Source organism: Oncorhynchus kisutch, linkage group LG16 (genome assembly GCF_002021735.2).
Source record: "Oncorhynchus kisutch isolate 150728-3 linkage group LG16, Okis_V2, whole genome shotgun sequence".
Lineage (NCBI taxonomy): Eukaryota > Metazoa > Chordata > Actinopteri > Salmoniformes > Salmonidae > Oncorhynchus > Oncorhynchus kisutch.
In genome coordinates this window covers 29,348,617-29,366,844 of record NC_034189.2, presented here as the reverse complement: position 1 = coordinate 29,366,844, position 18,228 = coordinate 29,348,617, and the positions used below count along the sequence as shown (strand labels likewise).

Sequence of the window (18,228 nt, the reverse complement as noted above, 5' to 3'; positions counted from 1 at the left end):
CGTGTCTTTCAAATGAATCACAAACTGCAAGCGAAACATGAATGGAAAGAACAAACAATGCCCATTAATTGCCATTGACATGTGATAGCTACCTCTTGTGAAAACCCAGCGTTCTTAGAGCCAGAGCTCTTCTCATGTTTTATTTGGAGTTCCTTTAGAGAATAAACAAGTGATTGCTCTTTTGTGTTTTCTTACAGGCATCCTGGAGCCAACTCAAAGAAAATGGGAGTGTAAACGTATCCCGGGGATGAGCTCAAATCAAAGCCAGGAATTGTCATGTACTTGTTCAGCCGGGGTGTAGTGACTGAATGACCACCCGTGAGAACCCGCAGAAACAGAAACATGGAATGGTGAAAGTGTAGAATTCCCCACAGCACCTCTTACCAAAGACCACTCCTGATGTGTATGCCATTCGACTAGCTGGGATAAACCAGACAGAACAGGGCAACTCCCAACCACTCCAGGTCCAATTCCTTCCAATAGGACATTCTAATCAAGAGAAATGAATGTTCTCTCTTGGCGAGGTTCCTTGTGTTTGATTGAGACCCAGAAACCTCGCCCTGATTTCATCTGCAAACAGATGGGTAATACGATGTGAGTTTATTTGTGAATGAATATGGAATTTTACACATTTGGCTGCCAAGAATTCATCTGTGGATCAAATTGCTTCAGTCAGTGGAGAGTAGAAACTACCAAGGCTGGGCTCTATAATGAGAAATCCGTGAGAAACAGAGCAACATGAGATTTGGTTTAGGTTAACCCCCTCTATGTTGCATGTGGACCGTGAGATTGGAGAATAACACTTTACAGACATTACATTCCCTCCTGTCTCTTCAGAGCTGCACCTCTACAAAAGAGGATCTTTCACGCTCCCACTGCTCCTTCATCACTCCTTTTTGACCCATTTATCAAAGGAATATAACGGAAGTCAATGACACTTTAGCTATTAACACCAGAAAATCAGCAACAAGCAGAAGTGAACTTTAGGGTTCCATAGTGAGAAAAACTCTGCTCTATCCATTCTTTTTGAACCAATTATGAAAGGAGTTTAACAGAGATCCATGATACATTACACTAAAGCAACACTTTGGTGTTAACAGAGAGCCAGCTAAAGAGCATTGAGAAGAGTACTATATTCTATAATGGGACTGAGAGACTCAAATCAGTAGGTATGACAGACTGGACTGAATAGGAAAACATACACACGAAGTCGCATCTTAGTTCCAAGGGGCCTAGGAGAGGCAAAAACTGAGGTAAACTGGTAAAATGGAAAACATGGCCACCAACCGGTCCAGTGACTACCCAGAATACCCCACCGGCCTCCCCTACAACTCCAGCCTAGACTATGAGGACTACGACCAGGAACTTGATGCCAGTAAGATCATCATCCCCTCCATCTACGCACTGGTCTGCTGTGTGGGTCTTACAGGCAATGCCATGGTCATCTATGTCATCCTCAAATACGCCAAGATGAAAACTGCCACCAATATTTATATATTAAATCTGGCAATTGCAGATGAACTGTTTATGTTGAGTGTTCCGTTCTTGGCGACTTCAGCGGCTGTACGTCATTGGCCGTTTGGCTCGCTCATGTGCCGTCTGGTGTTGAGCGTGGACGGCATCAACATGTTTACATCTATCTTCTGTCTGACGGTGTTGAGCGTGGATCGATATGTGGCCGTGGTTCACCCTATCAAGGCTGCCCGCTACCGCCGTCCCACCGTGGCAAAGGTGGTCAACGTCTGCGTGTGGGGCCTCTCGCTCCTCGTCATCCTCCCCATCATCATCTTTGCTGACACGGTCCCGGCGCAGGACGGCGGAGTGGACTGCAACTTCCTGTGGCCTGAGGCTGCATGGTCAGTGGCGTTCGTGGTGTACACCTTCCTGCTCGGCTTCCTGCTTCCCGTAGGTGCTATCTGCCTCTGCTACTGCCTGATGGTGGCGCGCATGCGTGCGGTCGGGCTCAAAGCCGGTTGGCTGCAGCGAAGGCGCTCGGAGAAAAAGATCACGCGGATGGTGTTGTGCATTGTGGCGGTCTTCGTGCTCTGCTGGATGCCCTTCTACATCGTCCAGCTGGTCAGCGTGTTCCACCGCCCCCCGGACGCCATGGTCACCCAGCTCTTTGTCATCCTGAGTTACGCCAACAGCGGCGCCAACCCAATCCTCTACGGCTTCGTGTCCGATAACTTCCGGCGGTCGTTCCAGAGGATTGTGTGTTTCCGTTGGCTGGAGTCTGGGCTGGATGGAGAACAGGTGGACTACCGTGCCGTAGCTCTGAAGAGACAGGCCACCAATGGACAGAAAGACTTCCCTAAGGAATGTCTGGCATCTGGTATGGTGTTCCGGAATGGGACATGCACGTCACGCACGACTACACTGTGACAGGAGTCAATAGTTGTAGATGATAAAATACAATGCCACACGGCGAATGATGGGATAGCAACGTATGACAACGAATGACACCACACACGAACAATGAGTGAGGCCCGTAGTTGATGAGAACGACACACATATGGGCTTTGTTTTTCCCGCTGGATAAAGAGCATTAATTGACTATGTAGCACAGGAGGTTGTATGCACAAAATAGAGATGCTAGATGTCAGTGTGATGGTTGACTGACTACAAGCCAAGTCAAATGAGGTTTCTCATACTGAGGTGGTGCAGCTATGACAAGTTTATAATTTTGACTTGGTCTTTTACCCGGAGTTTAGAGCACATGTGTTTGTTTGACCTATGTCCTTCTGTCTGTAAACCTATTTATTGTACTGTATATGCTATATATGTAATTATGTATTTATTTATTTGGGGTTGGATGATAAGCCGAAACTGCCTATGCTTAAGTACATGGGAAATAATTGAATAATTGGCAGAATCATACTTTTGCCACAGAGGTCAAGTCTGAATCATAGGGGTTGTAAAGCATTAATGCCCAACGTCTCTGTTGAGTCCTGCTGTGTTCTCTCTGTTGCTTTCACTTGCTCAAACACGTTCATGCAAGCAGCCCAAAGGGACAACTGTAAATAGCCAAGCTGAAATAAATGTTTCATTTGGAAGTGTGGTGATCATGTTTTGAAAAGAACGGTTCACTGATGGTTTTGACATTCAAACTCTGTCAGTAGCACAGAAAAATACTCTCCACATTTTTTTCGAAAGGAACTGCAGTCAGTCAGTTTAGAAAGCAGTTGTGATAATTTTTCACATGGGCTCCGTGAGGCACAACGCTCCTCTGACACACACACACACACACACACACACACACACACACACACACACACACACACACACACACACACACACACACACACACACACACACACACACACACACACACACACACACACACACACACACACACACACACACACACACACACACTGCCTCTGACAGACACTCACAGATGGTGTCGCCCACAACTCAGCAGCAAGATAACATTCCTACTGACACAACACAGGTATGGGGTAGAAAGAAGTGAAAAATGCCTGTTCCACATTATACAGTGATTGTGAATACTGAATTGGCCACAGGGGCAAATGAAGGCATGCAACGCCTGTCGTCACAGACCGTTCTATGATTATAATGGATAACAGGCTTGAGGCTTAAACGATCCCATATTATCTGTCCAATCGATTTGCCTCACATCGCTTATGGAACGATATCGCTGTGGAGATGGCACAATGAATTAATGAGATTGTGTCTGGCTATTAACCCTGTGAGGTACAGACCAGAGGTCGACCCATGACCAATCAGGAAGCTCCATCCACGTTAACGCTATCTCCTCCCTCCAACAGGTAATATCACTGCATCTAATCTAGTTTAGCCATGACAGCAGAGCAGAGCCTCGTCCTCACGTCCTCACGCATTTTGGTAGCCCGTCATTCTAAATAAGATTTAGTTCTTATGTTGACTTGCCTAGTTAAATAAAGGTTAAATAAAAATGAGCACACACACACACTTTAAATTCAATAAGAGCAGCATTGATTCAATGAGAGCAGCTTTGATTGGAACGACTGTAAATAACGTGCCTCTGTGTTTTGGACAAGCACCGCAGCGACTCTTCATCTGCGTGTTCTGTCATAATTAGACCCTACAAAATGCTCTGTGTCATGTTTTTGACAATATTACAGAGGTTTTGACTAGGGCTTGGTTAAATGATCAGGAAAAACTGACCCACATGATGAATTATGACGAGGGCCTGGAGTTTTTCCAAGCCATGTGACCTGACTAGGAAAAACTTCTGGTCGTTAAGTCATAACTTGACCTAGAGCTATTACATGCAATGATCGTTAACGACTACTTCAGGACTACGCCCAATACATTTATGATGAATCTATGAGAGGGAGACCAGGCAGGGTCCACGTGCTAGTTTTATGGCAACGTACCATATGTTAGACACTGGTCTACAATAAAAGTGGATAACAACGAGCAGAGTAACAAATTGAAGAAAAAAAACGAATCAAATGCACGTCATGTTCGGAGTGCTCTCACGGTGCTCTTACAGTTTCCATGTCACACTGTGTAATAGAATGTGAAGTAGACTACATAAGAACTGCATGTCTCAATCAATTGAAATAATCAATTAATAAAGATAAACTTCATCAAAACAACTTTAGGATTATCAGCATCCTTGATTTTGTTAGTGAATGTTGAATTTTGAGTCTTTCAGAAAACTCTTTGGGTTTAAAACGAATATGGGCAATTCAACGGTAACGGAAGGAAACGGAAATACGTTTTTTTCTCAATTTTTTCACTTTAAAATGTATGCCAAACAAAAATTATTGATTTCAAAGTTTAACACAAAAAAAAGAAGTTTTTTTAAAAACAATTTCCACTGAATAATTGACAAAAATGAATTTAGTGGAAGAACTGTGCTGATGTAAACTTTGGTAATGGAATTATGGTAAAATCTCAACCTCAATATTTATGTGACCACGTTTTCTAAGAACTGTTAAATATCTGCTCTGAACTAAAATTCTGTTGAAAGAATGGGGTGTATGAATGTATGGAGAGAACGATTCAGAATATAGGCCTCAATGAAAGAAATCCATCTAAATATATGCATATTCGTCTCTGTTTCAGAGTTAAAAATACACTTGTATATTATTTAGGTAGAGTTTAGTGTTAAGAAAGTTTGTATGAATCCTAAGAGCCTTTAAACACAAAATAAATTGATGAATCGAAAATAAAGGGGTTTGATTCATCCTGAAAGTTGCCATATTTAAGTTTAATCCTTTAAATATTGGAAGGTGGGGAAAAGTGTACAATAGGGGTTGAACAATAGTTCTATAAATCTACCTTAATCCTCACTAATCATGGGACTGTATGACAAGTTGTATGACCATGATCTAGGCTCCAGGTTTGAACTGCCACATGTTGGCTGAGTTCCATAATGATTCAAATAGGCTATATGTCCCAAATTATTGCACAATGTTAGCCTAATGTGATCCACTAATTCTAGCGACCGTCAGGAAAAACTACAAAGGGACGTGACAGAGGGAGGAAAGGTCAACTGAAAGGAATAAATGCAAAATGTAGGCTGCAAATTGAAGGAAACTAACACTGGTCTGATGGTCTGCTGACGTAACTCGGCCAATGTGCTCTCAACCGGCCTCTGCGTCGTGGATGTTTGGTGATGATCCATTTGCTAGCCCCGGCCTGCTATCTCCCTGAACGCCGTGTCTACTGCTCGCTCAACGTAGTAAACGACTACCGAACTGTTCCCAGTTTAATCTACTGCTGCTCATTGGGCCCTATGATCACTCGGCTACACAGTCGAGGCCTGCTGGACTGTCCATTAACATGAACCAGAACCCCCAACAGAAGCTAGAGAGCTAGCTAGCTACTAGCTAGTAGTCAGTTAGCCACTGCTAGCGGTCATCAGCTAACCTTAACCCGGTTAACTCCTGCCAGTATGCACAGCGTGATTCAACCCAGCGCATACCGGACTGCTTTTTCTCCATCAAATCTCCAAATCTCCGGATTCCTACCGCAAGCTCTGAACCTTTTCACCTAGATCATCACAGCTAGCTAGCTGCTATCCAAGTGGCTCCTCCTGGCTAACGTCTCTGTCCCGAAGCAAGCAACAGTTAGCATGGAACTAGCCTCGTGCTAGGCCCATCTCCCGGCTAGCTGAAGAGGTCCTTCAGCCACTCCTTGGGCTACAATACCTATTTTGCCAATTGGCCTGGACCACTTTTACTGCCGACATGGAGCGCCACCGATCCATCACGACTGGTCTACCGACGTAATCCGCCCGATGGTGCTACAACATACTTTTTTGTCGTGACGTCCCCCTAAGGCCTTTCTGCTAGCCTGCTAACCCCGGCCCGCTAACTGTCTGAATCGTCGTGTCTCCAGCTCGCCTAGCTGTTCACTGGTCCCTATAAGCTACACATGCCTCTCCCCAATGTCAATATGCCTTGTCCATTGCTGTTTTGGTTAGTGATTATTGTCTTATTTCACAGTAGAGCCTCCAGCCCTGCTCAATATGCCTTAGCTAGCCCTTTTGTTCCCCCTCCCACATGCGGTGAGCTCACCTGGTTTAAATGGTGTCTCTAAAGACAAAACCTCTCTCATCGTCACTCAATGCCTAGGTTTACCTCCACTGTATTCACATCCTACCATACCCTTGTCTGTACATTATGCCTTGAATCTATTCTTCCGCGCCCAGAAACCTGCTCCTTTTACCCTCTGTTCAAAAAGCACTAGACGACCAGTTCTTCTAGCCTTTAGCCGTACCCTTATCCTACTCCTCCTCTGTTCCTCTGGTGATGTAGAGGTCAACCCAGGCTCTGTAGCCCCCATCTCCACTCCTATTCCCCAGGCGATATCATTTATTGAGTTCTGTAACCGTAAAAGCCTTGGTTTCATGCATATTAACATTAGAAGCCTCCTCACTAAGTTTGTTTTATTCACTGCTTTTAGCACACTCTGCCAACCCGGATGTCCTAGCCGTGTCTGAACCCTGGCTAAGGAAGGCCACCAAAAATCCTGAAATTTCCATCCCTAACTATAACATTTTCCGACAAGATAGAACTGCCGAAGGGGGCGGAGTTGCAATCTACTGCAGAGATAGCCTGCAGAGTTCGGTCATACTATCTAGGTCTGTGCAAGTCTTTCACCGTTGCTGCTTGTTATAGACCACCTTCAGCCCCCAGCTGTGCCCTGGAAATCATATGTGAATTGATTGCCCCCCCATCTATCTTCAGAGCTTGTACTGTCAGGTGACCTAAACTGGGACATGCTTAACACCCCGGCCATCCTTCAATCTAAGCTAGATGCCCTCAATCTCACACAAATGATCAATGAACCTACCAGGTACAACCCCAAATCCTTAAACACGGGCACCCTCATAGATATCATCCTGACAAACCTGCCCTCTAAATACACCTCTGCTGTCTTCAACCAGGATCTCAGCAAACACTGCCTTATTGCCTGCTTCCATAATAGGTCTGCGGTCAAACAACCACCCCTCATCACTGTCAAACGCTCCCTAAAACACTTCAGCGAGCATGCCCTTCTAATCGAACTGGCTCGGGTATCCTGGAAGGATATTAACCTCATTCCGTCAGTAAAGGATGCCTGGTTATTCTTTAAAAGTGCTTTCCTCACCATCTTAAATAAGCATGCTCCATTCAAAAAAAATTGAAACAGGAACAGATATAGCCCTTCACTCCAGACCTGACTGCCCTTGACCAGCACAAAAACATCCTGTGGCGTACTGCATTAGTATCGAAAAGCCCCCGCGATATGAAACTTTCCAGGGAAGTTGGGAACCAATATACACAGGAAGTTATGTAAGCTAAAGCTAGCTTTTTCAAACTGAAATTTGAATCCTGTAGCACAAACTGCAAAAAGTTTTGGGACACTAAAGTCCATGGAGAATAAGAGCACCTCCTCCCAGCTGCCCACTGCACTGAGGCTAGAAAACACTCACCACTGATAAATCCACGATAATTGAGAATTTCAATAAGCATGCTTTCCACCTGACCTACCTACCCCGGTGAACAGCCCTGCACCCCCACAGCAACTTGCCCAAGCCTCCCCCATTTCTCCTTCACTCGAATCCAGATAGCTGATGATCTGAAAATGTTGCAAAATCTGGACCTTTACAAATCAGCCGGGCTAGACAATCTGGACCCTCTTTTTCTAAAATTATCCACTGCAATTGTTGTAACCGCTATTACTAGCCTGTTCAACCTCTTTCGTATCGTCTATGATCCCCAACGATTGGAAAGCTGCCTTGGTCATCCCCCTCTTCGAAGGGGGAGACACCCTAGACCCAAACTGTTACAGACCTATATCTATCCTACCCTGCCTTTCTAAGGCCTTTGAAAGTCAAGTTAACAAACAGAACACCGACCATTTCGAATCCTACTGTACCTTCTCTGCTATGCAATCTGGTTTCCGAGCTGGTCATAGGTGCACCTCAGCCACGCTCAACGTCCTAAACGATATCATATCCGCCATTGATAAAAGACAATACTGTGCAGCCGTATTCATCGACCTGGCCAAGGATTTCGACTCTGTCAATCACCACATTCTTATCGGCAGACTCAACATCCTTGGTTTCTGAAATGACTGCCTCACCTAGTTCACCAACTACTACTCAGACAGAGTTCAGTGTGTCAAATCAGAGGGCCTGTTGTCCGGACCTCGGGCAGTCTCTATGGGGTGCCACAGGGTTCAATTCTCTTTTCTCTGTATATATCAATGATGTTGCTCTGGCTGCTGATGATTCTCTGATCCACCTCTACGCAGACGACACCATTCTGTATACTTCTGGCCCGTCTTTGGACACTATGTTAACTAACCTCCAGATGAGCTTCAATGCCATTCTCCTTCCGTGGCCTCCAACTGCTCTTAAATGCAAGTAAAACTAAATGTATGCTCTTCAACCGATCGCTGCACGCACCTGCCCGCCCGTCCAACATCACTACTCTGGACGGCTCTGACTTAGAATATGTGGACAAATACAAATACCTAGGTGTTTGGTTAGACTGTAAACTCTCCTTCCAGACTCACATTAAGCATCTATGAGACTCATATCTCTCTCACTAGCTTTAAGCACCAGCTGTCAGAGCAGCTCACAGATCACTGCACCTGTACATAGCCCATCTGTAAACAGCCCATCTTTCTACCTCTTCCCCATGCTGTATTTATTTATTCATCTTGCTCCTTCGCACCCCAGTATCTCTACTTGCACATTCATATTCTGCACATCTACCATTCCATTGTTTAATTGCTATATTGTAATTACTTCGCCACCATGGCCTATTTACTGCCTTAACTCCATTATCTTACCTCATTTGCACTCACTGTATATAGACTTTTTGTTTAATTTTTTCTACTGTATTATTGACTGTATGTTTTGTTTATTCCATGTGTAACTCTGTGTTGTTGTATGTGTCGAACTGCTTTGCTTTATTTTGGCCAGGTCGCAGTTGTAAATGAGAACTTGTTCTCAACTTGCCTACCTCGTTAAATAAAAGTTAAATATCAAATTTAAAAAAATCTCCAATCCAAAGTTAGATCTAGAATCGGCTTCCTATTTCACAACAAAGCATCCTTCACTCATGCTGCCAAACATACCCTCGTAAAACTGACTATCCTACCGATCCTTGACTTCGGCGATGTCATTTACAAAATAACCTCCAACACTCTACTCAGCAAACTTGATGCAGTCTATCACAGTGCCATCCATTTTGTCACCAAAGACCCATATACTACCCACCACTGCGACCTGTATGTTCTCGTTGGCTGGCCCTCGCTTCATATTCGTCGCCAAACCCACTGGCTCCAGGTCATCTATAAGTCGTTATTAGGTAAAGCCCCACCTTATCTCCGCTCACTGGTTAAATAAATACAAATATATAAAAAAATAAAGTGACGGTTTTATAAATGGATATGGGTATTACTGATGGTGGCTCCCCATAAGTTCCTTGGTGTCCACATCACCAACAAACTATTGTGGTCCAAGCACACCAAGACAGTCGTGATGAGGGCACAACAAAACCTATTCACTCCAGAGGGTAGTGCGTACGGCCCAGTACATCACTGGGGCCAAGCTTCCTGCCACCCAGGACCTCTATACCAGGTGGTGTCAGAGGAAGGCCCCAAAAAATGTCAAAGACTCCAGCCACCCTAGTCATATACTGTTCTCTCTGCTACTGCATGGCCAGCGGTACCGGAGCGCCAAGTCTAGGTCCAAGGGGCTTCTCAACGGATTACTGATTTACCTAGCTCTTAATAAAATAGCTTTCATCAATTTATAAATTACATTGCATGCAGAATGCTGTTCTTTCTATAGAAAAAAATAAAGTAGGTGCTTTTTCCACTTGTAAAGGGCAGGTTCGCTAGACCTTATTTATGGTTTCCTCACACATAAAGGTGGTGTAATTATGAGGGAATTAAAGGAAAACTTCACCCAACTCTTTTTGTATTTGTTTATTTCGTCCATCGTTGATATAGTCCCAAAATGTTTTGCATGTCAGCAATCAAGTTTTCAAGATATATAACTTTCAAAATGCAGAAACACAGCCGGTATGATGCACGTAAACAAGCCCCTGTCTTTACCATGGTGCTTCTGATGAATAAAGCCTCCATTACGTACACACAGACAGAGAGGGGGTTGGACAGAGACAGGTCAGGGGGTGTAAAGTCAGTATGGGGGCGTTGTTCTACTGCATTGGACTAACCGTCTTACCATCATCCACTTTAACCACTGCCTTTAGTCTGAAACAGTGATATTCTTTGGTGGTTTGTTAGGCAGCCATTTTAGTGTTGAGAATTAGTCCAACAAACACAGTCAGCAGAAAAGGCTTAAATGCAAGCGAGGCAGTGAGAATCTTCCCTGTACTGACTAAGTGCTGCAGGCTAACACACCAGGGCCAATTTGACTGATTTATTGAAAGCTTTCAACACTGTTGACCATGCCCTGTTGCTGCATAGATTACAACAAATTGTTTTTGGTGCTGGAGCGTTGGATTGGTTTCAAAACTACCTCTCTGACAGAAAACCCAGTGTGTGGCACAGGAGGGCATGAAATCAGTTTTGACAGCTCATGAAAGGAGTCCCATTTTAGTGACAATCCTTTACACTGTATATTAATTATGTTGATGAAAAAAAAGAACTCTGCAAAACTCCACCTAAATGCTGAGGACACAACTGTCTACTTCTGTGCCTCTAAATTTGAGAATGCTTTCCAAGATAAGTACCTAGGCATCTGGTTAGATGAAAACTTGGACAAAGAAACCGAAGTGGATTTTTTGTAAATATTTTTTTTATGTCAGTTAGGATTTTTTTTAATCTGCGTTGGATTATAGTGACATTATTTACATGAGCCTATGCCAGTACCCTTAAGGTGCTGGATGTGGTGTATTATGGAATGCTTAGGTTCATAACTAGTGCAAGACCACTCACCCATCACTGTGAACCAGTGGTCCCCAAATTTTTTAAAGTCCCGTACCCCTTCAAACATTCAACCTCCAGCTCCGTATCCCCTTTAGCACCAGGGTCAGGGCACTCTCAAATGTTTTTTTTTGTTGCCATCATTGTAAGCCTGGCATACGATACATTGAGTAAACATAAGAATGAGTGTGAGTTTTTGTCACAACCCGGCTCGTGAGAAGTGACAAAGAGCTCTTATAGGACCAGGGCACAAATATGAATATAATAATAATCAATAATTCTGCTCTTTATTTAGCCATCTTATGTATAAAACCTTATTTGTTCACCAAAAATGGTGAATAACTCACCACAGGTTAATGAGAAGGGTGTGCTTGAAAGGATGCATATAACTGCAATGTTGGGTTGTATTGGAGAAAGTCTCAGTCTTTTTCCACACACAGTCTGTGCCTGTATTTAGTTTTCATGCTAGTGAGGGCCGAGAATCCACTCTCACATAGGTACATGGTTGCAAAGGGCATCAGTGTCTTAACAGCACGATTTGCCAAGGCAGATACTCTGATACCCAATCCAGAAATCTGGCAGTATCTTGATTGAATTCACTTTTCACAGAACCCCTTGTTGCAATTTCGATGAGGCTCTCTTGTTCAGATATCGGTAAGTGGACTGGAGGCAGGGCATGAAAGGGATAACGAATCCAGTTGTTTGTGTCATCTATTTCAGGAAAGTACCTACTTAATTGCGCACCCAACTCGCTCAGGTGCTTCGCTATATCACATTTGACATTGTCCATAAGATTGAGCTCATTTGCACACAAAAAATCATACAATGATGGAAAGACCTGTGTGTTGTCCTTGCTAATGCAGACAGAGAGGGGCTCCAACTTCTTAATAATAGCTTCAATTGTGTCCCGCACATTGAAAATAGTTGCGGCGTCCCAGTAATCCTAGATTCAGATCATTCAGGTGAGAAAAAACATCACCCAGAGAGGCCAGCCATGTGAGAAACATCATGAAAGCGGTCAGACCAGTGAAAATGATGGTCAGTAAAGAAACCTTTAAGCTCGTCTCTCAATTTTTAAAAACGTATCAAGACTTTGCACCTTGATAACCAGCGCACTTCTGTATGTTGTAAAAGCGTTACATGGTCACTGTCCATATCATTGCATAGTGCAGAAAATACACGAGAGTTCAGGGGCCTTGCTTTAACAAAGTTAACCATTTTCACTGTAGTGTCCAAAACTGTAGTGTCCTCTCGGGGATGCTTGAGCCATCAGTACAGACACAACACATCACAACACATCATCAGTACAGACACAACACAGTACAACCACCAGAGTCCATTTGATGTCACAAAGCTGTCCAGTACTTTTAAAATATCTTCTCTTGTTGTCTTGGTTTCCAGTGGTTTGCAGAAGAGGATGTCTTCCTTAATTGTTCTCCCCATAATTGTAACGGACATATACCTGGAGCTGTGCCAGGCCCGCCATGTCTGTTGACTCATCCAGCTGTAACGCATAGAATTCACTGGCTTGTATGCGAAGCAGTAATTGTTTCAAAACATCTCCTGCCATGTCACTGATGTGTCGGGAAACTGCTTGATGAAGACATTGTCTGTATATTTTTTGGGGCCTTTTCCCCCAGCATTGTCCCAGCCATATCTGCGGCAGCAGGAAGATATGAAGTTCTCCACAATAGTATGGGGCTTGCCAAGAGTCTTCTAGACCCTTCTTATTAATGGAATCTGTTGCTTTTATACATGTCTTACTACACAAACGTTGTCTTAATTCTCAGCCAAAATAACTTGCGTGGCTTATTTTTAAAATGGGCATGTTTTGTTTCTAAATGTCTGCGCAAGAGTGAAGGTTTCATCAAGTTGTGAGAGTACTTTTGATGGTCCAACGTCCCTGTCTGTTGTTCGGTGCATTCCCGGGTAAGGGGTCAGTAGCTCTTCGGCTGCATCAGATTCACAACGGTCAGTGTCCATATTAGCTGGGCTAACAAAATGTAGACTTACTGATGCTGGCATTGGATGTGCTTGTGGAAGCAGAACGACTTCTGTCGTCGACAGGTGCAGGTGTAGTACTGCTGGTAGTAGCAGTACTACCAGGAGAGCTAGTATGTGTCTCTATGGACGCGGGCCTTACTTTTTTTGAACCATTTATCAATTTTCGAGCAAACGGAATGAGCGGCAGCTATGTTTGGCTACATACGGACCGTCAGTGGAATCCCCGCGAGAGAGTAACGGTTAATGTGATTGGATGTTAATGGTTTGACTAGGCTACCTGTATTTGACATTGTGTTGTTATTTCGCTGAACACTAGGTGGTTTAATTACTCAGGCGAGAGAAAAAACTCACCCAAATGTATAGCCCCGTTGGAAAATATAAATGGACTGTTTGAAAATGTGAAAAAAAAGATATAATAATAATAATAGGTAGTTATTCATTTAAAAAAAAATGTGAATCCCATGTTTATTTGGCGTACCCCTGACGGCATTGAGCGTACCCCTGGGGGAATATCTGCTATGAACAATAGAACATGGTGAAGTGGCCCTCCCTCCATACCAGAAGGCTTAAGCACTGGTACATACTGTATTTGTGTACAAGGCAGTGCTTGGCCTATTCCCTACATATCTTTCCAGCTCACTAACAACAACATCACAATCCTACAGCTTCCACTCTGTCAGTGCTCTCATTCTCAGTTCCTAGGGCAAGGACTACAATGGGGAAACAATCCTTCTCCTATAATGCTCTTTGGTTTTGAAAGCAAACTACAAAATACTTTAAAACTGGGAGAGAGTGTGTCGCTGCCTGAGTTTAAAGCACTGATAGAAGAACATTTAAGTTCCCATTGTAATTGATTTTAATACTGTATTTTGCTCTTGTCTTATGTGTTCATGTTGACTACTTCCTGCTGACCACTTGCTAGGTCCCCTTTGAAAAAAGGGTATTTTCCTGGTAAATAAAGGTTACATAAAATTAAAAAAAATTAACGAGGTACAGTGAATAGAAAAGCGATTTCCACTGTTGGTGAAACTATTCTTGGTATAATATATTTCAGGGATTCTTGAAAGTCCAGACAATCCTTGTTCGGCAGGGAAACGTCATTTCTATAGTTAAAAATAATTGAGCTTAATGTGGAATTTTCAAAATACTTTCAATATGATTCATTTCCATGTGGGCTCCAAGCCTGGAAATGCTCTTGTCCAGAGCAAAGGATCCTAATATATATATATTTTTTAAACATTATAAAAGCTGTAAATAATGGATGATCTCATGTAGTTTCTTGCAATAGATCTCTGTGACTTTAAAGAATATTTATCTCAAAACTGTGATTCCTAAAAGATGTGTGCGGAGATTTGGTCTGTCAAAAATCCTAAATGAATCAGGAATGTGCAGGGTCAGCTATACCATAAGGACCCCTCACTGTGTGTCACGACTCCTACCGAAGGTGGCTCCCCTTCCTGTTCGGGTGGCGCTCGGCGCTCGGCGTCACAGGCCTACTAGCTGCCACTGATCCCTTTTCCCCTTTCTGTTTATTGGTTTCACCTGTTTTGTGTGTAGGCTGATTAGTCGGGCTATGTTAGCCAGTAGGCCCGCCTGCTCTTTGTGCAGGATTGTTTTGTGTTGCTACTGTGCACGCTTGAGGTCGACGTGTTTTTCGTTCGTGGGCTTTTCTCCAGACTGTGTGCCCTGTGTTTCGTGGGGTAGAGTATGTTCGCCGTGTGTGCAATTAAAAGCACTACCCTGTACTCTCTGCTTCCTGCACCTGACTTCGCACCCAGTACGTCCAGAGCGTTACACTGTGTCCTCATTACATGAAGTCAGAGAAGAAGAGGTGAAGCCCAAAATGTGTGCATGAAAAAGTAAGCCCACGAAGTAAGGTATTTTTGTATGGAGGCACAGATTATCCATTATATTGACCAGATACTCGAGTGGGCGCTCTAACAATAAAAATAAATGTGCGGGACACAATGCAGTCCGGAGATGGCAAGATCAGGTGGGACCATTCTAGCCAACGACAGGGCAGATACGAGTGTGAACAACAGGCACAACTCAGATATAAAGTGTCTTCTATTCAATCAAATAAGACACAATAGGCAAATAAGCCATTAGATTTGTTGTTAACCAAATTTGACTTCCATACAAAAACTCCTCGCTTGGTGAGCAAATTCATTTATTTTAAATGCCACCTGCTGGAGAAGACAGATGTTGGGCCCAGTTATCTCTCGCTTCACCTCTTCCTCTTTGATGGAGGTTAATGAGAGAGTGTTGAACGCAATTGATCATTTGCTATGCGAGACTTATTTGATTCAATAGAAGTCTCATAACGGTTAGGTTGTTACGAATGCACTGATATAAGTGGACACATGGCATTTTGGCAACTTAGTATCTGTTGTCAACTCCGTCACTGGCTTGTCGACTCCGTCACTGATGGCTAAACAGCACCTTTGAAATTCAATTCACAGAGCTACGACACGTTCATAGAAAAAAGGGGAATGGACTAACAGTGTATTTGCTGTGAAGCACAAGTCTCTCTGGATAAGAGAGTCTGCGAAATGACTAACATTTTTTAATGTAAAATGTGAAGGGTTCAGTCAATGCTTTTGTCTCAGTTTGAGCTTGAAGGTTACCAGCACACGTTCACAATGCTGTTACATATTGCAATTGTCTACAGCAAAAGGTGAGAGAGAACATTGTTCACAGCATACAGAGCACATATAAGAATGGTATGAGAATGGCGCTGAGGGGACGGCTGCCGTTTTAATCATTGGAAATCACTGGGAAATGTACTGGATGAGCTCCGTTCGAGACGATCCTATCAACATGATCTGACGAACTGTAATATCCTATGTCTCCCTGAGTCTTGGCTGAACAAAGACATGGAAAATATAAATCTAGCTGGTTTTTACGATACATTGGCAGGACAGAACAGCTGTGTCCGGAAAGCTGAGGGGGGGGGGGTCTCTCTTTGTCAACAACAGTTTTGTGCACCGTATCTAACATTAAGTATGTCTCAGGGTTCTTTTTAGCTGAGTTAGAATACCTCACGATAAGCTGTAGTTCACACTATTTACCAATATTTCTCTTAGCTGTCTATTTACCACCACAAACCGATGTTGGCACTAAGGCCGCACTCAACAAGCTGTATAAGGCCATAAGCAAACAAGAAAATACTCACCCAGATGCGGCAGCTTCTAGTGGCCGGGGATTTTAATGCAGGGAAATTTAAATCCGTTTTGACTCATTTATACCAGCATGTCTCCTGTGCAACTAGAGGCGAAACAATACTTTATCACCTCTACTGTACACACATAGATGTTGCCTGAAAGCTTTGTATACATCTGCACTGAGCTAAAGGACAGAGTTGCCGGAGCATGACACAAATTCAGACACAAGAAATCCCGCTAAGCCCTCCGATGAACCATCAAACAGGCAAAGAGTAAATTGCATCACTGCTTGGTATGGCAACTGCTCTGGATTCTCTGTTTCAAGGCACTACAGAGGGTAGTATGTACATTACTGGGGCCAAGCTCCCTGTCATCCAGGACCTCTATACCAGGTGGTGTCAGAGGAAGGCCCAAAAAAACTCCAGACCCCAAGTTACAGCCTGTTCTCTCACCTACTGCACTGCAAGCGGTACCGGAGCGGCAAGTCTGGGACCAAAAGGCTCCTGAACAGCTTCTACCCCAAAGCCATAAGACTGTTGAACAGTTACTTAAACAGCTACCTGGACTTTCTGCTTTTCACCCCCTACCTACAGTGCATTCGGAAAGTATTCAGACCCCTATTTTTCCCCCTCATTAATCTACACACAGTACCGCATAATGACAAAGCAAGAACAGGTTTTTAGAAATGTTTGCAAAAGGCTTCAGTCTAGTAGAGTGGCCAGACGGAAAGCACTCCTCAGTAAAAGGTACACGACAGCCCGCTTGGGGTTTGCCAAAGGGCACCTAAAGACTCTCAGACCAAATCTTTGCTCATGCTATGGGGATGTTTTTCAGTGGCAGGGACTGGGAAACTAGTCAGGATCGAGGCAAAGATGAACGGAGCAAAATACAGAGAGATCCTTGATGAAAACTTGCTCCAAAGCGCTCAGGACCTCAGACTGGGACAAAGGTTCACCCTCCAACAATGACTCTAAGCACACAGCCAAGACAACGCAGGAGTGGCTTCGGGACAAGTCTCTGAATGTCATTGGGTGGCCCAGCCAAAGCCCGAACTTGAATCCGATCGAATATCTCTGGAGAGACCTGAAAATAGCTGTGCATCCATGCTCACCATCCAACCTGACAGAGCTTGAGCGGATCTGCAGAGAAAAAATGGGAGAAACTCCCCAAATACAGGTGTGCCAAGCCTGCAGGGTCATAACCAAGAAGAAGCGAGGCTTTAATCGCTACCAAAGTTGCTTCAAGAAAGTACTGAGTAAAGGTCTGAATACTTACGTAAATGTCATATTTCATTTTTTTTGCAAACATGTCTTAAAAACTGTTTTTGCTTTGCTATTATGGGGTATTGTGTGTAGATTGGGGCGCAGGTAGCCTAGTGGTTAGAGCGTTGGACTAGTAACGAATTCCAGAGCTGACAAGGTGAAAATCTGTCGTTCTGCCCCTGAACAAGGTAGTTAACCCACTGCTCCTAGGCCGTCATTGAAAATATGAATTTGTTCTTAACTGACTTGCCTTGTAAAATAAAAATAAAAGATTGAGGGGGGAAAAAAACGATTTATTCAATTCTAGAATAAGGCTGCAACCTAACAACATTTGGAAAAAGTCAAGGGGGATGAATACTTTCCGAAGGCACTGTATATAGCCTCGTTATTGT

The 18,228-nt window shown here is 43.7% G+C and overlaps 1 protein-coding gene across 1 annotated transcript; it reads left to right on the top strand.

Annotated features, from left to right (window-relative positions):
• Positions 1 to 203: 203 nt before the first annotated feature.
• On the top strand, positions 204 to 3,225 carry LOC109906873 (somatostatin receptor type 1-like). The gene has a single exon (XM_020504715.2). It carries the CDS (start codon positions 1,267 to 1,269, stop codon positions 2,380 to 2,382), a length of 1,116 nt encoding a protein of 371 aa, XP_020360304.1. The 5' UTR covers positions 204 to 1,266; the 3' UTR covers positions 2,383 to 3,225.
• The last annotated feature ends 15,003 nt before the right edge of the window (positions 3,226 to 18,228 follow it).

Bases quoted from the DNA above. Each gene is read 5' to 3' on its own strand.
- LOC109906873 (XM_020504715.2), top strand. From the start codon at position 1,267: ATGGAAAACATGGCCACCAACCGGTCCAGTGACTACCCAGAATACCCC.